Raw genomic sequence first — 19,410 nt, 5'->3', positions numbered from 1 at the left:
GGAAATTATAGTCCCGAGGATGGGGCTATCATGGCTGCATACTCTGCCCTCCCCTACAAAAAAAAAAGTGTAGGCTCCAGGGCACTTGTCCTTATTCACATCTGTAGAAATATGCCCCTTATTTTTGGGGTTATTCTGGAAATCCCTGGCTCACACAGAACAGCTTGGAAAACTAGGGAAGATATTCTAACATATTCAGATAACAATGCATCTTATATACCTAAGAGTACTTCTGCTTTATTCCCTCAAGGTTACATTTCATTTCTTAGCAAATCAGATTAATATTTTCATCGCATTCATTGCTTCCACACTAGCTTCTTGAATAATAATTTCTAGCAGTCAAATATTATCATTATGCAAGGCTTAAGCATTTTTAGAGTGAAAACAAGTTCCAATTTTAATTGATTTATCTGTACCCATTTTGTTCTGCCTTATGCATTTATGCTTTGACCTACAATCTACTGTGCAGTCTCAAAAGTTAGCCTGTCATGATATCTAAAACATTTAGACCTAGAAACAGTTAGGTCCCTGTAATCACCACGCCCCCCTCTTCAAGGATAACCCTGCTGCAATCTCAGCCCTTCCAGTGCAGACAACAGTTGATATTATCATGTTCAGAGTTCACCACACCAAAAATGTAATCATGAGAATGGTTAAGACATTTATCGCAGTGATGGTAATACTGAAGCCACGTGAGGCCTGGCTCACTAGAGAACCAGAATCTCCTCTGGACGGCAGGGAAAGGTGCCAATCAGACCACGTCTGTTTTAAAAGGCTTGGGGCTAAAAATATTACAGCAGCAACACAAAAGAATTAGCAGAGCACTTAATCGGCTTTTACTAATGATCAGAAACCAGTGTGCCTGGTGAACTTTTCAGCACAGAAGTCCCATGTCCTGGCTGAAAGGTAAATTGAGATGTAAAATTATCTTCATTGGGATGACCTGCAGCAACTGTGGCTCCCACGGACATGCTTGCACCTTTCTGCTGTTTTTAAGTAGATGGGATTGCACATTAACAAAGTAACAAAGAGTAAATTGCAAAACTATTTCATGCAAAATCAACAGGTGGAAGCAACAAAGAGGCAGAGAAATAAGGAATGCACACACTATAAACCAAGCTCTGGGATGTGGTCAGAGTGCTGGGCAGGAAAGCCTAATTTTGATTGGCTTAATGGAAAACAAGGCATTAATGATGCATACATTTCCCACCAGCAACTTGTAACCGGTGCTTTCGCAGCTTTGTAATTTTTTTTTTACATATACAAATTCTGATAATTTATATTACTGAGAATTAACTCTGAGGTAACTTATTTATATCTATTAATGCTGTTTCTGTCAATACCTTAACTGGCCTGATAGGACAAGAGCTACCAGAAAATGCCCCTCCCCTTTGGCCCTTCTTCACATAAATGAATAAATAAATAACTACCTTTGGGGCCTATTTAGTAAGCTGCATTAAAAACAGTACATTCGTGTGCTTTTTTAACAAAGGTTATTTCACGCAGGATTTACTTAATAATGGAATGCAAGTACCACAGTTTAGTAAATCCCATGTTTCCATGGCTGAGAAAGATGAATGTTACCCACTGCATTAATATCCCTGTGTTCCCAACCATGTGAACACTCCTTCATGGCCACCTTGGGCTGCAATCCTTAAAGAGGCACTTAGCTCCAAGCTGCAGTTGCCCCTGTCCACCACCGCTCACCCCCAAAGAAGAGATGCCCCTGCACTTCAGCATAACCCACTTACCCACTCAGCTCCAGAGAATATGATGTTAGCCCCACTCTGTACCCAATATCCAATAAAAAAAGGCTTCTCCAGGACCCTCTATCTTATAGGAGGCTGATCTGAGATCCATGGGGCAGAAGCAACATCCAATCTCTTCTGCCCAGCTGGGCACTGAAATTCAAAATGGCACAGCTGACCTGAGGCTTCCCTTTGCTCTTTTTTATTTGGAAGTTGGGTGGTGGTGAGGCTTGTTCTGGGGTAGGGCTAACACCATATTCCCTGGCGATGGCTATAGGGTTATTTTGGGATGGGAGGGGGTTGGTACCGGAGAGGACTTAATTCAGTGCTTGATGCCCCTTTAAGAATTTGGGGGTGTGTGGTTGGAGTATCAGTAGGGAGTAGTAACTTTCATCAAGCGCGTTGGAGCATTGGCAGGCTTACTACATCTGAAGTGTAGTTAACTTTGGAAGGCAAATTGCTGTTCCTGTTTATAACCGGATCAGTCCAGACTCCTGGGATTATGACTCCCTTCTAGCAGATGGAAAGTTTCTCTGGCTCTGGCATATAACCCAGAGTGCCACCTGCAGTCCCCCAGTATTTCTCTGTCTCCAGCAGATGATGGAGGTGCAATCCCTGCAGTCTAAAAAAAAAAAAAAAAAAAAAGGGATAGCAAAAAATTGCAAATTGGTAGATTTATTCTCCCAGGAGGTGGCTAGGCCTTGGTGGGGCTATCCCTCCTGCTGTAAGAGCAGGGGGTTGGGGACCCTCATTTAGCTCATTCTTTTGCCACCCAGGGGGGTGACAGCTGGTGGGTCCGGTTCCCTCCCCCCAAAGAGAGAAAATTGAAGCCCAGCAGCTTGCCTGTCACATTTATTTTCTTTGCCTGTGTTCCTCTGGCTCAGTAAAGTTTATTAAAGATATAAGGAGGCTGTTTAAAAAAAACAAAAAAGCATCAAGCAGGGGAGCGGCAAAGTGGTGAGCGGCTGGTAAGGCTGCATTGAAGCTTGGCAGAGCTGCGAGAGGATTTTTTATCAGCATTGAAGTTACTTGCCCATGCGGTGTGGCAGTACCGTTGTTTGCTGTTCAGTTGGACCTAGTGGAGGTCGGTGTGCCTCGTGGTGGCATGATGCGCGGCAGTGCGTACAATAAATGCGGTGAGGCGCACGCACATTTGCATATGCCGGACTGTGCTCCTGCTCCTCTCTGGGGGAGAGGGCAGGTTGGAACTGCCAGAGGCCATGTCTGAGTGGCAGTCTAGAGGGAAATCAGGCACGGGAACACTTGGCAAGTCGGCACCTCCTTCCTCACCTGGTGCAGGAAAGGCGGCCATAATGTCCGGGGTGGATGGCCCATTGGGACTCTTTTGGGGGGGTGATGATCTCCCTCCTCCATTATCACCAGTGAGCCACAGTGTGGGGTCTGGTTTTGCGGAAGGCTCCTAGGATCCTTGGGATGAGGACAGGGCTGGGCAATCCAGATATCGATTCCAATGAGTTGGAAGGGGATCTGCAGGTCCCTGACCGTCCGAATCCTCTGAGGCTCGGCAACGATCTGGCTATACCTTTACTAACCCAGATGCTCCGGATCCGGATGCAGGGTTGGATCAGGTGATGGTGACTGAAGGGGACAACCCCACAGTTGTACGGTTATTCCAGAAAGAGGAGTTGTGGCCCCTAATTCCTCATGTTCTGGAGGAGCTTAGGATCAAAGTACCTCAGGAGGAATCTGATCAAGAGGTTGTGGATCCGGTCATAGATGGCATGCGGGGTCCAGTGAAAGTTTCCCTTTTCACAAGTCTGCGAAGAAACTCATCATTAGGGAGTGGGACACCACCGAGATGGTCCTCAAGGTAGGTCGGGCGATGGCAAAGTTGTATCCGTTGCCTGAGAACACTCTGAGGTTGTTGGCAATTCCTAAGATGGGTGCATCGGTGTCTGCAGTCACTAAGAAGACCACTATTCCTGTAGCTGGTTCGGCAGTGCTGAAGGGCATGCAGGATAGAAAGTTGGAAATTCTTCTCAAGAAGGCATTTGAGGTGTCGGCGCTTGGCGTAAGGGCTGCTGTGTGCAATAGCTTCAAGCACAGGGCCCATTTGCGCTGGGTTCAGCAATTACAGGCTACAAGGCCATTATCTCCATCCGAGGCTAAGCAGGTGGACTGCCTGGAGGCAGCAGCAGCTTATGTAGCAGATTCCCTATATGACCTTGTTAGAACGTTCTCCAGATTTATGATGTCTGCAGTATCGGCCAGAAGGCTCCTTTGGTTGAGGAACTGGCAGCGGATGTTTGATTTAAGTTTCATTTGGGAGCTTTACCTTTCAAGGGGAAGCCTCTGTTTAGAGAAGACTTAGAGGAGCTTGTGAAACATCTCAGGGAGACTAAAGGGCATAGGCTGCTGGAGGACAAGCCCAGGGGGAATACGAGTTCCTTTACGAGGTGGCTCTAGTTTTGGTCTAATAGACGGTTTCAGCGGAGTAGTCCTTCAGCAGGAGCTCAGCAGCAAGGTGCCAGGAGGCAGCAGTCATAGAACCAGTCCTTTCTAGGTGGCAGATAGTCTGGAAAAGAGGTCCTTGGACAGAGCTCTGGTGGAACCAAATCTTCCCAATCAAGCGAGGCTGGTCCACTCTTCTCTTCCTCTGACTGGGGGGCGCCTGGCTCTATTTTACGAGGAGTGGGCTAAGATCACGTTGGACCGGTGGGTTCTCAGTGTGGTAAAAGATGGCTAGGCATTAGAATTCTCTCTTCTGCTGCGGGTCTTGTTCATGGTTTCCCCTTGTGCTTGGTGTGAAAAGAAAAAGATGGTTCAGGAAACTGTGGACCGGTTGCAAGCTCTGGGAACCGTAGTTCCTGTTCTGTTGAGGGAACGAGGGACAGGAAGGTATTCCATATACTTCGTGGTTCCGAAAAAGGAGGGATCCTTCCATCAAATTTTGGATCTAAAGAAGATGAATGTGGCTCTCAAGATTCCTCATTTTCAAATGGAAACTCTGTGCTTGGTGATTGCAGTAGTGTGCAAGGGAGAGTTCCTGGCTTCTCTGGACTTGTCTGAAGCATACTGTACATTCCAATCTACCCAGATCACCAGCGGATTTTGCGCTTCATGGTCCTTGGGAAACATTTTCAGTTTTGTGCCCTCCCATTTGGACTCACAATGGCGCCATGAATGTTTATCAAGTTAATGGTGGTTGCGGCAGTGGCACTCAGGAAGAGAGGCATCTTGGTTCATCCATATCTGGATGACTGGCTCATTCGAGCAAAGTCAGAAGTCCTTGGGACTCAGGCACTGGCTCAAGTCCTCCAGCAATTGAAGTCCCTGGGATGGGTGGTGAACTTGCTGAAGAGTCATCTCTACTTGTATCAGTTCCTGGACTTCTTGGGCGCGCACGCTTCAACACCATGGTAGGAAAGTTTTTCTTCATGTGGGGAGCATATTCTCAAGTTACAAATGCAGGTGCGCAGGCTGTTGGAAGTGGCAGTTCCCAGGGTCAGGGATTACCTTCAGTTGTTGGGCTTTATGGCCTCGATGTTGGAATTGGTCACGTGGGCATTCACGCATATGAGACCTCTGCAACAGTCTCTTCTTTCCCAATGGAACCCTTTGTCGGAGCAGTTTCATCTTCCATTGTCACTCGAGGAACCTTCCAGGGCCAGTCTCTCATGGTGGCTTGGTCAAGAACAGTTGAATTGTGGAGTGGACTTGGAGGTTCCGGACTAGGTGGTAGCTACTACCAATGACAGTCTTTCTGGCTGGGGGGTGGTATGCCAGAATCAGTCAGTCCAGCGGCAATGGTCCAAAGAAGAGAAGTCCTGGTCTATCAATCCTTTGGAGATGATGGCAGTGAGGTGTGCCTTAGTAGCATTTCTGCCTCTGTTGAGCGGCCGCTTGCTGCACATCCTGTTAGACTATCAACCACCAAGCAGGAATCAGGAGTAGAGCAGAGGCCCTGGAAGCACAGAAGTTGTTTCTTTGGGCAGAGCGACATCTAGCAATGCTGGCGGCATCTCACTTCGCCGGAGTAGACAATGTGCAGGCGGATTTTCTCAGTCGCCAGAAGATGGATCCCGGAGAGTGGGAGCTATCAAACGACATGATGGCTCTGATATGTCGCCGGTGGGGGACTCCTCACCTGGACTTGATTTTTTAATTTTTATTTATTTATTAGGCTTTTTTATACCGGTATTTAGCAAGTACCATCACATCGGTTTACAATAATAAAATACATGAAGAAAGTATAAATACATAATACAATACTAAAAGTTCAATACAACTAAAATTAAAGTACAAACTTAAATTTTACATAAAATAATACAGATCTAAAATATAGTAATAACTAAGAAAACCTAAAATAGATAAAATGAATAATAGATTATTAAAACAGAGGAAGAATAGATATGTGGATTTGTGACACCCTGTGCAGGACATTAAGACTCACATTGGCTTGTGCTATCATTATAAGTTTGTGTAAAAAGCTATGTTTTGAGTCTTTTCTTGAACTCCTTCAGATTAGCTTCCAGCCTAAGTTCAGTTGGTAATGTATTCCATAGTTTGGGGCCTGCTAAGGATAGTGCTCTCTCTCTCTTACAGATGTCAGTTTGGCTGATACTAGTGAGGGTATCGCTAAGAGCCCTTTGTTGGCAGAGCATAAGTTACGTTGTGGTGTATGGAGCCTTATGGAGGCATTTAGCCATTCGATTTGATCGCCGTGGATAGCTTTGTGTAAGATGCATAATACTTTGTAATGAATCCTTTTCTCAATGGGTAGCCAGTGGAGTTCTTTTAAAATTGGAGGTGACATGGAAGAACACCAAGGCGATGCGGAAGAACACCAAGGCACCCTGCTTCTTCAGTTGCAGAAGAGAGCATGGAGCAGAGGGTGTAGATGCTCTGGTTCTATCCTGGCCTCGAGGCATTCTTCTTTATGTGTTTCCTCTGTGGCCTCTGGTGGGGAAAATGATATGGCGAATAGAAAATCATCCCGGAGAAGAGTGCCAGAGTGGCCAAGGTGCCCGTCGTTCACAGACCTGGTCAAGCTGGCGGTGGGTGATCCATTTTGGCTCACACATTTGCTGGGGCTACTGCGGCAAGGTCCAGTATTTTAAGATCGAGAGGATCGCTCTGTCTTGCAGCTTAGCTTTTGAGAGGAAGCATTTGCGATAAAAAGGATATCCGGAGGATGTCATTTCCACTTTGCTGCAGGCTAAAAAGACTTCCACTTTGTTGTTTTATGTAAGTGTCTGGAAGATCTGGTGCACGGGTCCTGGTACACGGGTCAAGGAATAGACTCTACCCAGACCTCGATAGCCCACATCTTGGCTTTTTTGCAGAAAGGTTTGTTTAAAGGCTTGGCTTCTAACTCTCTTAAGGTTCAGGTTGCAGCCTTGGGCTCTTTATGGGGCAAGGTGCATGGAGTGGCCTTGGCGGTGCACCTGGATGTGCTTCCCTTTCTCCAAGGGGCGAAGCATCTGCGGCCTCCTGTGCAGAAAATATGACCCTCATGGAACCTTAATATGGTCCTGCAAGGGTTGTGTGAAGCTCCTTTTGAACCTTTGAGGAGAGCAACAGTAAAGGATCTCACTTTAAAGGTGATGTTTCTGGTAGCTATTTGTTGTGTCTGGAGGATCTCTGAACTGCAAGCATTATCATGAAGATTTCAGATTCCGGAATATCTTTAAGGTCAGTGCTCTCTTTTCTCCCGAAGGTGGTATCTGCTTTCCATTTGAATCAGTCCGTGGAACTCCCAGCCTTTCCGGATTTGGACGTGTCAACTCTGTATGCTAGGGAGTTACGCTGGTTGGATGTGAAGAGGGCTTTATTGTGTTACCTCAAGTTCACCAGTTCTTTCATGGTGTTGGACTATCTCTTTGTGCTGTGGAGTGGTCCTAGGAAGGGACAGAAGGCTTCCAAATCTATGGTAGCATGATGGTTGAAAGAGGCAGTTAGCTTGGTTTATATCTGCAAAGTCTGTATGGACCCGGAGGGATTGAGAGCATTTGGTTCAGTCTCAGGCAGCTTCATAGGCTGAGTGTTAACTTGTGTCACCGCAAGAAATTTGTCAGGCAGCTACCTGGAAGTCATTGCACACTTTTGCTTGACATTATCGTTTGGATGTCCAAGACCCAGACAATATGGGCTTTGGTGGGAGTGTTCTTCGAGTGGGACTCTCTCATTCCTACCCTATTTAGGGAAGCTTGGGTACATCCCAGGAGTCTGGACTGATCCGGGTATGAACAGGAAAGGAAAATTGGTTCTTACCTGCTGATTTTCATTCCTGGAATACCACGGATCAGTCCAGAGTCCTGCCCGGGTATGAGGGAGTGTCCGCTCGTGTTTTTTCTGTCATGCTGATATATATAGGTGGTAGAGCTGATGAAGATTTCAAGTTTGTTCTCCTGGTTTGGAGTTATGAAACGAAAAGTTTTCTTTCAAAGAGGGGTTTTTACCTTTTCCCCCCTGCTCATCTATGGGCCTTGCTTGCATTTCATTAGGATTGTCATGTAGTGAATCTTGGCTTGGGTACAGGTCAATACTGAGGGACTGCAGGGTGGCACTCTATGTTATATGCCAGTGGCAGTGAAACTTTTTCTGTCTCCATCTGCTGGAAGGGAGGAATAATCCCAGGAGTCTGGACTGTTCCGTGGTATTCCAAGAATGAAAATGAGCAGGTAAGAACCAATTTTCCTTTTGTGAAATTTATTGCTATCTGCGTTAAGACTTTCTAATGCTAAAGAGCTGCTTTGCATGTGATGCATCTTATCACTATTTTCCTTGTGTTAAGCCTGATTTTTTCTTATGTGTTTCTGATAACACTTGTATATTACTGATAATGGATGCTAATAGGCTTTCAGCACACAATTCAGTGTTTAATACACTTTAATGCATTAGCCCAGCTTTGTAAATTAGCCCCTTGGTGTTATAAAAGGTGCTTCATAAACAAATAAGAAATCTTATGTAGAGATAAACAAGGAAGATAAGATATCTACACCTGACTTTATAACCACATGTATCATTCAGTTTATACTACTTAGAAACACTAATGAAGCTGAGATTGCATAGATACTGTTACAGTGCATTTAAATAATGAGTCTGCTGTGCTTGCTTTAAGTTTATCTAATTTTAAATTAGCTTTGATTTCATGAAACTCAGAATAATCAAAGGTAAAATCAGAGAAGATAAAAGTGTGTGGAAAGGATAAAACATGAGACACCAGGGCAGGGTCAACAGACTACTTCAATTTCCAGCTTGAAATGGGCAAATAAAAACGATTCTAAAGGAGTGGCTGTTTTGTGTTAAGGAGTATAGTGAACCTTTTTCATAACTGACATTTTATTTTTTAATTTAAGCAATTTCCTAAGGATACTATCAATGAAGAAGTGGTGGAGCTTTTGTTTCCTTACTTTGAGATGATAGATTACAACATTGAAACTGCCAAGCGAGTGTGTGGTAACGTGGCTGGACTTTGCTCGTGGACCAAAGCCATGGCTTCATTCTTCTCCATCAATAAGGAAGTGCTGCCCTTGAAGGTAATCAGCCTTTGATGCTTGACCTTACAGTACAACCTGGAGGAAACCAGAGTATGAAGAGAGAATTTGAGAGCTAGCATTATTCATAATACATTTTATGTCTGTAAGTATGCCTGACATTTAAGCATAGACTCCATAGTGCGGCTGCACTATTGAATATACCTCCAAAGTTAGCCGGATATGTTTATCTGGCTAACTTTGCTATCCAGGCAGTGACTGAATTTGGACCTTTAAGTTTCCAGCATTAAACAAACACAAGTAAGCCAGTTCACCTCTCTCCATATAGCTAATGCCATCATTAACATAGAATTGGCATGAGAGGGTGCTAACTTCTGTACATATTTTTGGTGCACAAAACTCCTTGCCGCATCGGGAGTAATGTTTGTGCACAAAAAAATGTGTGCTCATTTGTGGGTTAAACTGTGAGCTCTGTAGAGCGCATCTGATTGCATTGGCCTCAAAGGAGAATCTGGATCCTCTGTTATCACTTTATCTTTTATAGACAAAACCCACAAACTTACTGCCTTGAGAACATAAGATATGCCATATGGGTCAGACCAAGGGTCCATCAAGCCCAGTATCCTATGTTCAACAGTGGCCAATCCAAGTCACAAGTACCTGGCAAGTACCCAAACATTAAATTAATAGATCCCAAGCTATTAATCCTTATTGATTAATAGTAGTTTATGGACTTCTGCTCTAGGAACTTATCCAAATCTTTTTTAAACACAGCTACACTAACTGCTGTAACCACATCCTCTGGCAATGAATTCCAGAGATTAATTATGCATTTAGTGAAAAAGAATTTTCTCCAATTTGTTTCAAAAGAGCTACTTGCTAATTTCATGGAGTGCCCCCTAGTCCTCGTATTATCTGAAAGAGTAAATAACCGATTCACATTTACCCATTCAAGTCCTATCATGATTTTGTAGACCTCTATCATATCCCCCCTCAAACATCTCCTCTTCAAGCTGAACAGCCCTACCTTCTATAGCGTTTCCTGATAGGGGAGCCGTTCCATCCCCTTTATTATTATGGTTGCCCTTCTCTTTACTTCTTCTAGTGCAACAATATCTTTTTTGAGATAGGCGACTTGAATTGCACACAGTATTTAAGGTGTGGACTCACCATGGAGCAATACAGAAGCATTATAACATCCACTATTTTATTCACCATTCCTTTCCTAATAATTCCTAACAGATATACTCAAAGACCAACTTTCTGATGAATTAACTCACATTAACTCTGCAAATAGCCATGACGCAACAACCGACTGGTTAAATAGAACCACTACCTTGGCGAATTAATTAAACCCTATGCAAATGGCCCTCATTAAAGAATCAAAGCAAAATAATCCATGGTATAGTGCACAAATCAAGGAAATAAAACGATGCCTTAGAAAGAAAGAAAAAGAATGGAAAAATAACAAAACCGCTGATAATTTAACAAAGTACAGGAAACCCTGCCACCCACATAATTGACACCATTCCCATTACTGAACTAAAAAAACTCACCAACACAATAGCCCTAACCCTAACTAAAATCATCAACCTCTCACTTGATGAAGGAGTAATGCCGGATACCTTGAAAGGAGCCATTATTAAACCAATAATTAAAAAAAAGAACCTTGACCCACTAGTTCTCAATAACTATAGACCAGTCTCTAACTTACCCCTACTAGCCAAACTAATTGAAAAAACAGTACAACAATTGTCAAACCATATTGAATGTAACAACATATTTTACCCAGCGCAACATGGGTTTCGCAAACACTACAGCACTGAAACTCTACTATTAGCTTTATCAGATAATATCTTAAGAGGATTTGATACTGGAATACACTACATTCTAGTTCTATTAGATCTCTCCGCAGCATTCGACACAGTAAATCACAAAACACTACTCAATAACTGAAAGAAATAGGCCTCACTAATAAAACAATAAAATGGTTTGAGTCATACCTTAAAAACAGATGTTTCCAAGTACTAATTAAAAATACACTTTCTGACAAAGTCACACTGCTAACTCGTGTCCCACAGGGATCGGCACTGTCGGCAACACTCTTTAACATTTCTCCTCCCGGTATGTCACCTACTAGCAGGACTTGGAATCATACATTACTTATACGCAGACGATATACAGCTACTGCTACCAATTGTAAACACCATTGAAGAAACAATGAAACTTGCTAATATGTATCTTGAGATAATTAAACAGCTCTTAAATCAGATGGAACTGGTAATAAACATCGACAAAACGGAATTCCTACACCTTGAACGTAAAAACATACACCACATCCAACCAATACTCACAACTAAAAATAACCAAACTGTTGAGCAAGCAACTAAAGTACGAAATCTAGGAGTAATAATTGACCCTGAGCTAAACATGAAAGAACACATCTCCTTGAAAATAAAGGAAGGATATGCGAAACTAATGATCCTAAGACGACTTAAACCTCTACTAACACTAAACAATTTCCGCACAGTTTTGCAGGCAATGATATTCGCAAGTACAGACTACTGCAACTCCCTACTGTTAGGACTACCACAATCCACAATTCGGCCACTGCAGATATTACAAAATTCAGCTGCTAGAATTTTGACTGGCAAAAAAAAGAATGATCACATTACAGGAACGCTTGCCGATTTACACTGGCTCCCAATTGAACAAAGAATTCAATATAAGGCTTTATGCATAAAACATAAACTAATCCACGATGAAAAAGCTGACTGGCTTAACACTGCTCTGCGCGTACATGTCCCACAAAGAAACCTAAGATCTGCTAATAAGGCTCTATTAACTGTTCCCTCTGTCAAAACAGCACGCCTCACGCAAGTTAGGGAGAGAGCACTATCACTGGCCAGCCCCGTGCTATGGAACACCATGCCACTCGAAATAAGGCTGCAGAGAAACTTCAAAATATTCAAATCCAATCTGAAAACCTGGCTATTTAAACAAGCTTTTTATAAAGATAAAGAGAAGGAAAAAAAACAGTTGATTGATTAGGATGCACCAAACTAGAAATTGTTATTTGTAACCTACAAATGCACATTAAGGTTAAATTCTTTCCATCTAATATGCTCCCTACAGACAAGCTTAATGTACACACATAGTTTATTGAAGTGAATTGTTACCGCACTATGATGGCACATGATTAATTGTAATCTATACCACTTACTTTAGTCATTATCGTGCCTTGCTGTAAACCGTTGTGATGGTTATCTAACTTAACGACGGTATAGAAGAGCTTTTAAATAAATAAATAAAATAAATAAACATTCTGTTTGCTATTTTGACCAACACAGCACACTGGGCTGACAATTTCAATGTATTATCCACTATGATGCCTAGATCTCTTTCCTGAGTTATAACTTTTAATGTGGAACCTAACATTGTGTAACCACAGCAAGGGTTATTTTTCCCTATATGCATCACCTTGTACTTGTTCACATTACATTTCATCTGCCATTTGGACGCCTAATCTTCCAGTCTTAAAAGGTCCTCCTGCAATTTATCACAATCCGCTTGAGATTTAACTACTCTGCATAATTTTGTGTCATCAACAAATTTAAGCATCTTTTCAGATCATTTATAAATATAAAAAGCACTGGTCCTAGTACAGATCCCTGAGGCACTCCACTGTTTACCTTTTTCTACTGTGAAAACAGACCATTTAATCCTAGAGAGCGTCTTTTAAGCAGTTTGCAATCCACAAAAGGATTTCTCCTCCTATCCCATGACAATTTAGTTTTCTTAGAAGCCTCTCATGCGGGACTTTGTCGAATGCCTTCCTCAAATCCAAATACGCTACATCTGTTATGGGAGTCTCTGTTTAGTGGACCCTTGGGCCGACCTGCTGGAGACTGGGAAAGGTGGTCAATGTCTCTAGTGAATAGCAGGCCGGGAGGCAGATGTTCAGGCGGGACGTAGATGCTCTTCACCCTGGAAGCTGGTGCTCCCCCGGGAGGAGCCCGTAGGAGCCCAACCACTGGAACTTAGGTGGCTTCACCCTTGGAAGCCGAAGCCCCCTGGGAGGAGCTTGTAGGGACCCGGCCGCTGGGACTTAGGCGGGTTGTGGCTCAGGACAGGTAACTGGAACCAGACTAAGACAGTAGCAATACTGTAACTGGGTTCTGATTCTGGAACCAGGCAGGAACAGTAGCAGGCAGGCTGGGACTGTAGCAGACAGGCTGGGACCAGGCAGGTACTGTAGCAAGCAGGCAGGAACCAGGCAGGTACTGTAGCAGGAACGGAGCGACGAAACAAAGCGAGTCACTCCAGGGCACAGCGCAACAGGAAACCGGGAAGCTAACCCGTTGCAAGGCAAAGACTGGATGGCTGCGGCTGGCTTATCAAGGCCGCAGCGTCTGACGTCAGAAGTTGGGCGGAGTCACCACTGGCAGGAAACGGCCTAGAAAAGCACCCAAGTGGCACGTTGGCGCACGCGCCTAGGAGCCGGGCTTCCGTGGGAGGGCTTGCAGTGGCACAGCCCCAGTGGGGACGCCACCAACCAGGCCGCAAACCAGGCTTCTGGAAGCGGGAGCAGGTCCGGGAACCCGGAGGTAAGGGCCTGGCTGCGGTGCTCGCAGCCAGAACCGCAACAACATCTACCAATTCACCTTTGTCCACATGTCATTAACCCCTTCATAAAAATGTAGGAGATTTGTGAGGCAAGACTTCCCTTGGGTAAATCTATGCTGGCTGTGTCCCATTAAACCATGTATATCTAAATATTCTGTGATTTCATTCTTTATAACAGTTTCCATAATTTTTCCCAGCACTGAAGTCAGACTCACCGGTCTACAGTTTCCCAGATCTCACTTGGGGCCCTTTTAAATATCAGGGTTGCATTGGTCACTCTCTAATCTTCCAGTACAATGGATTATTTTAATGACAGTGTACAAATTTTTATTAATGGGTCTGAAATTTCATTTTTAAGCTCTTTCAGAACCCTGGGGTGTATACCATCCGGTCCAGGTGATTTACTACTCTTCAGTTTGTCAGTCTGGCCTACTACATCTTCCAGGTTCACCATAATTTGGTTCAGTTCATCTGAATCATCAGCCTTGAAAAATGTCTCTGGAATGGGTACCTCCCCAACATAATCAGTAGTAAATACTGAAGCAAAGAATTTGTTAATCTTTCCACATTGGCCTTATCTTCTTTAAGTACCCCATTAACCCCTCGATCATCTAACGGTCCAACCAACCTTCTCACAGGCTTTCTGCTTCGGATATATTTTAAAAAGTTTTTATTATTAGTTTTTGCCTCTATGGCCAACTTCTTTTCAAATTCTCTCTTAGCCTGTCTTATCAATGTATTACATTTAAAACTTGCTGATGCTTATGCTTTATCCTATTTTCTGCTTATGGAACCTTCTTCCAATTTTTGAATAAAGCTCTTTTGGTTAAAATAGCCTCTTTCACCTGACTTTTTAAGCATGCCAGCAATTGTTTTCTCTTCTTTCCACTTTTTTTTAATGCATGGAATACATCAGGACTGTGCTTCTAAAATTGTATTTTTAAACAATGACCATGCCTGTTGCACACTCTTTACCATTGTAGCTGCACCTTTCTGGTTTTTAAACTATTTTCTCATTTTGTCAAAGTTTCCCTTTTGAAAGTTTAGAGCTAGAGCCATGGATTTACTTACTGTCCCCCCTCCTGTCCTTAATTCAAATTTGCTCATTTTATAATTACCACTGCCAAGCGACCCCACCACCGTCACCCCTCTCACCAGATCCTGCGCTCCATTGAGAATTAGATCTAAAATTACTTCCTCTCTTATCAGTTCCAGAACTAATTGCTTCATAAAAATGTCATTTATTCTATCCAGGAATTTTCTCTCTCTAGCATGTCCTGAAGTTACATTTACCCATTTAATATTGGGGTAATTGAAATCTCCCATTATTACTGCATTACCAATTTGGTTAGTTTCCCTAATTTCTGTTAGCATTTCACTGTCCATCTCATCATTTTGGCCAGGTAGACAGTAGCATACTCCTATCACAATTCTCTTCCCCAACACAGAAGCGATTTCAACCCATAAAGATTTGATTGTGCATTTAGTCTCATGCAGGATGTTTATCCTGTTGGACTCTATACCATCCCAGTCATAAAGTGCCACCTCACCGCCAAGTTGCTCCTCTTTATCATTGTGATATAATTTGTACCTTGGTATGACACTATCCCATTGGTTATCCTCTTACCACCATGTCTCTGAGATGCCAATTAAGTCAATGTCATCATTCAGTGCTAAGCACTGTAACTTTTCCATCTTACTTCTTATACTTCTGGCATTAGCATATAAACATTTCAAACTATGTTTTTTGTTTGTATTTACATTCTGCTTTTCAGTTGACAGGGATCATTTGGAATCTTTTAGCTCAGGTGATTCTTAAAGGCACATGGACTACTTTTCTTATTATTGGAACCTCTCTGTTGGGATGCCCTAACTCTAATACTTCATTAGTATCCTTTGAATATACCTCCCTCTTAACCATTTGCTGCTGAGCAGCTGTTGGCTTTCCCCTTTGATCTAATTTAAAAGCTGCTCTATCTCCTTTTTAAAGGTTAGCACCAGCAGCCTGGTTCCACCCTGATTAAGGTGGAGCCCATCCCTTCTGAAAAGTCTCCCCCTTCCCCAAAAGAATCCCCAGTTCCTCTCAAAATTGAATCCCTCTTCCTTGCACCATCATCTCATCCACACATTGAGACTCCAGAGCTCTGCCTGCCTCTGGGGACCTGTGAGTGGAACAGGGAGAATTTCAGAGAATGCTACCCTGGAGGGTCTGGATTTCAGCTTTCTACTTCTAGAACTTCCCTCCCACATTTTCCTATGTTATTGGTGCCCACATGTACCATGACATGTATCATCCACCACCCACTCAGTGAAGAAATATTGCCTGACATTGGTTCTAAGCCTCCCTGGAGTTTCAAACCGTGACCTCTAGTTCTACTAAATTCTTTCCAGTGGAAAAGGTTTGTTGGAAACAATTTAGTAGAACTAGGGGTTACGATTTGAAACTCCAGGGAGGAAGATTTAGAACCAATGTCAGGAAATATTTCTTCACTGAGAGGGTGGTGGATGCCTGGAATGCCCTTCCGGAGGAAGTGGTGAAGACTAAAACTATGAAGGATTTCAAAAGGGCATGGGATAAACACTGGATCCCTAAAGGCTAGATGATGGGAATAAATAAAAAGGCTTGGGGGTAACCTGCACCGAGCCGCAGTTACTACCTTGGGAAGCTTGCTGGGCAGACTAGATGGACCATTTTGATCTTTTTCTCCCGTCATTACTATATTACTGTGTTACTCTGACAGCTGGCTTCTCCCCAGCACATTATACTGGCATGTGGGCTATTCTCACATTACATAATATTTAAGGATTGATCTGGTGTCGATTGGCAATTGTCATAATCACTTCATAACCACCTGGAAAACAGTGTACTCTAATGGCTACCTGCATGCATAGCAGATACAATTTTGCAAGATCTTTCCTTTGAGCTGTGAACCACCTCTATCCTGCATATGGCTTCTACAGCTAAAAAGCATATTGCTCTTATAAACATGACTATTAATGAACGTCTGTCTATGATTTCCCTTGTCTCCTCCGCGGTTTTTGGCTCCCTCACTGTGATTAGCCGATCTCAGCAGACAGATGTTAGCTGCCACATTTTCTGGCTGTAGTGCTCCTCTTTCAGATGCCACATATAACATCTGCTGATGTACAGGATCTAATCTCATGGACAGACCCACATCCTGCGACTGTACTGGAATTTTCCTCTCTGAACACAAGAGCTAAACCAGTCAAAACATTAGCAGACCCCAGGCCTCCTCCTACAATAGGGGATTCCTGCGCCCCACTGGATGCTAGGTCTTGTAGTGTTCAGGAAGCCTCCTGCTGTGCCATTTTACCTGTGTCCAATTCTTTTTCTCAGTGAGTTTACACAGGAAGGAAGCCTTAGCTGCGTTGTGGTCCTTTCTAGGTGACAGAATTTCCTACAAGTAAAGATACTTCCAAGTATCTGCTGTATGCCATAAGCCTGAAGCTGGCAGCCTAAGTCCCGGAAAAAGCTAAAATGTGTGTAACAAGATTTCCTTTAAACTTTTAGAAAGAGTTATAATCTATTTGTGAAATTTGTATGAAAATGTGATTCATCTCAAGAGAGCAGTTTACCAAATAAATTTTAAAATGTGTTATGTGTTTTGACTCACGGGGAGCACTACACTACCCAAACTGCTGACAGTTAGAAAACAACTGATTTTGTTTTTGAAACGCTAACCAATTCTAGTGGTGCAATCTGGATAAAAGCAGTGCTATCTTTCTGGCAAAATGGTGCCGATGCTCACATTCAGGATGCATGTGTTTTTTTATAAGGGACCACGGGGCATGTCAAGCAGGTGCTTGACATGCCCCGTGCTGTACTCAGTTCCGACACGTACCCTCTGGAAAAAAAAAGCCCTAGATAAAATAGTGCAATGATTTACAGCTGTGTTATTCCAGAAGCCTGTACAGTTAATAAAACATTTTTAAATGGTAATCTGCATCATATTTAGAATAGATGTTTAGCCATCGATAGCAGCAGCTGTGTTGTTGAAATACAACAGTCCTACGTTTAATGGCAAGATATTGAGTTTCCCTTTTCTGCCTTGCCTGGGACCTCAAAACACATCCTGAAGCAGAAATGAACAGATGGAAGGAAACATTTTATGGGGCATTTATAAAATCTCAACTGGATGCATAATACTGAAATTGCATTTGGATGTAGACATGGCTCTGTTGCCTAGATGGTTGGTAGCAGCTTGAGAGACATATGGACTTGTCTGTATCTACTCAACGTTTTTTTTTTCAATACTTGAGGTGTTTGAGTATATTTTATAGTACAATTATAATAAATGACTCTGACAGTAGTTTGTCCTTCTCAGAACTGACTGAATGTAGTCCAGACTTCTTATGAGATCAATTAGGCAGAACATTTTTTAATATAATTAAATTAAGGTAAATGGTGCATTTGACAACAGAGCACCGAGTGCAGTTTCCTGCAATTGAGTTTGTTTTTGTGTGTCTGTGCTTTTATGTAGGCTAATTTGGCAATCCAAGAGAGTCGTCTGTCCACTGCCATGGCAGATCTGCAAACGGCACAAGCAGAGCTAGATGCCAAACAGGCTGAACTGGATATTGTACAGGCAGAGTATGAAAAGGCTATGGTGGAGAAACAGGTCAGTATTTTGTTAATGGAAGTAATGTGCCACTATGAGGTTGATATTCAAAACATTTATATGGTTACAACTGGCCTGTAACAGCTCTGGCACTCCTGCTCTCAGATTACATTTTCTGTGCGCAAAATTACAATGGACACACATTTAACTGGGGTGGGGATTTCAAATTTACCTGTGTGATGCCGAGTGGTCAGACTAGCCAGAGAACAGACGCTAGACTGGACTCTGGCAAAAATCTTTATAAGCTTTTTTATTGGTGAACAATGATAAACAAAACAACTTAGCTGGTTTGTGCAGTTCAACAAAACATTTGTAATTTACAGTTCATTATCTCAAGGCTTCCATATCGCTCTGGTGGCTTCCTCATCCCTTGGGCCCTAGCCTCCTATCCCTGCTTGCAGTGATTCACCCTAGCCCAGAATCCCTTGCTCTTGAACCCTAGCAATCACCTCAGCAATGGGTTGCCTATACTGGGAAGTGTAGTATATTGCTGCTCCTGCTCCTTTTCCTGGGTTCCAGCCTTACCTTGTCTCTCCAGCCCAGCCTTGCCTCAATCCTCAGCCTTCCTTGCCTCGGTATCCTCGCCTCTTCTTGGACTGACTTCTAGTTCTGACCCTTGCCTGGACTCTGACCACTCTTGTTGCCACCTGCCTTTAACCCTTGCCTGGACACTGACCTTTCTTTTTTGCCACCTGCTTTTGACCCTCATCTGGCCCTAGATAGTTGCCTACGATATAACCACAGAGACTCTCACCTAAGAACCTGTGGGTCCCCGGAACCCAAGGGCTCAACCCAAGGGGAAAGGGATTGGTATAGATGTAGCTCCTAGTCAGTCTGTTCTCTGCGTAGCTCCGTCAGTTTTCGGTGAGAACCTTTGAGGTTTTCCCATAGGTTGAGCCAATCTTGCCACAGCATCAAGGGTCTACAGATCTTACA

At 43.3% G+C, this 19,410-nt stretch overlaps 1 protein-coding gene across 1 annotated transcript in view; it reads left to right on the top strand.

Moving 5' to 3' along the window:
- DNAH5 (dynein axonemal heavy chain 5) overlaps positions 1 to 19,410 on the top strand; it is a 640,276-nt gene that overhangs the window by 477,984 nt on the left and 142,882 nt on the right. The window contains 2 exon segments of the mRNA XM_029590044.1: positions 9,071 to 9,250; positions 18,337 to 18,474. Coding sequence (XP_029445904.1) covers positions 9,071 to 9,250; positions 18,337 to 18,474 — 318 coding nt within the window.

Source organism: Rhinatrema bivittatum, chromosome 2 (assembly GCF_901001135.1).
Source record: "Rhinatrema bivittatum chromosome 2, aRhiBiv1.1, whole genome shotgun sequence".
Classification (NCBI taxonomy): Eukaryota; Metazoa; Chordata; class Amphibia; order Gymnophiona; family Rhinatrematidae; genus Rhinatrema; species Rhinatrema bivittatum.
Note: the sequence above shows the minus strand (reverse complement) of the source record. Positions and strands in the feature narration are given on the sequence as shown.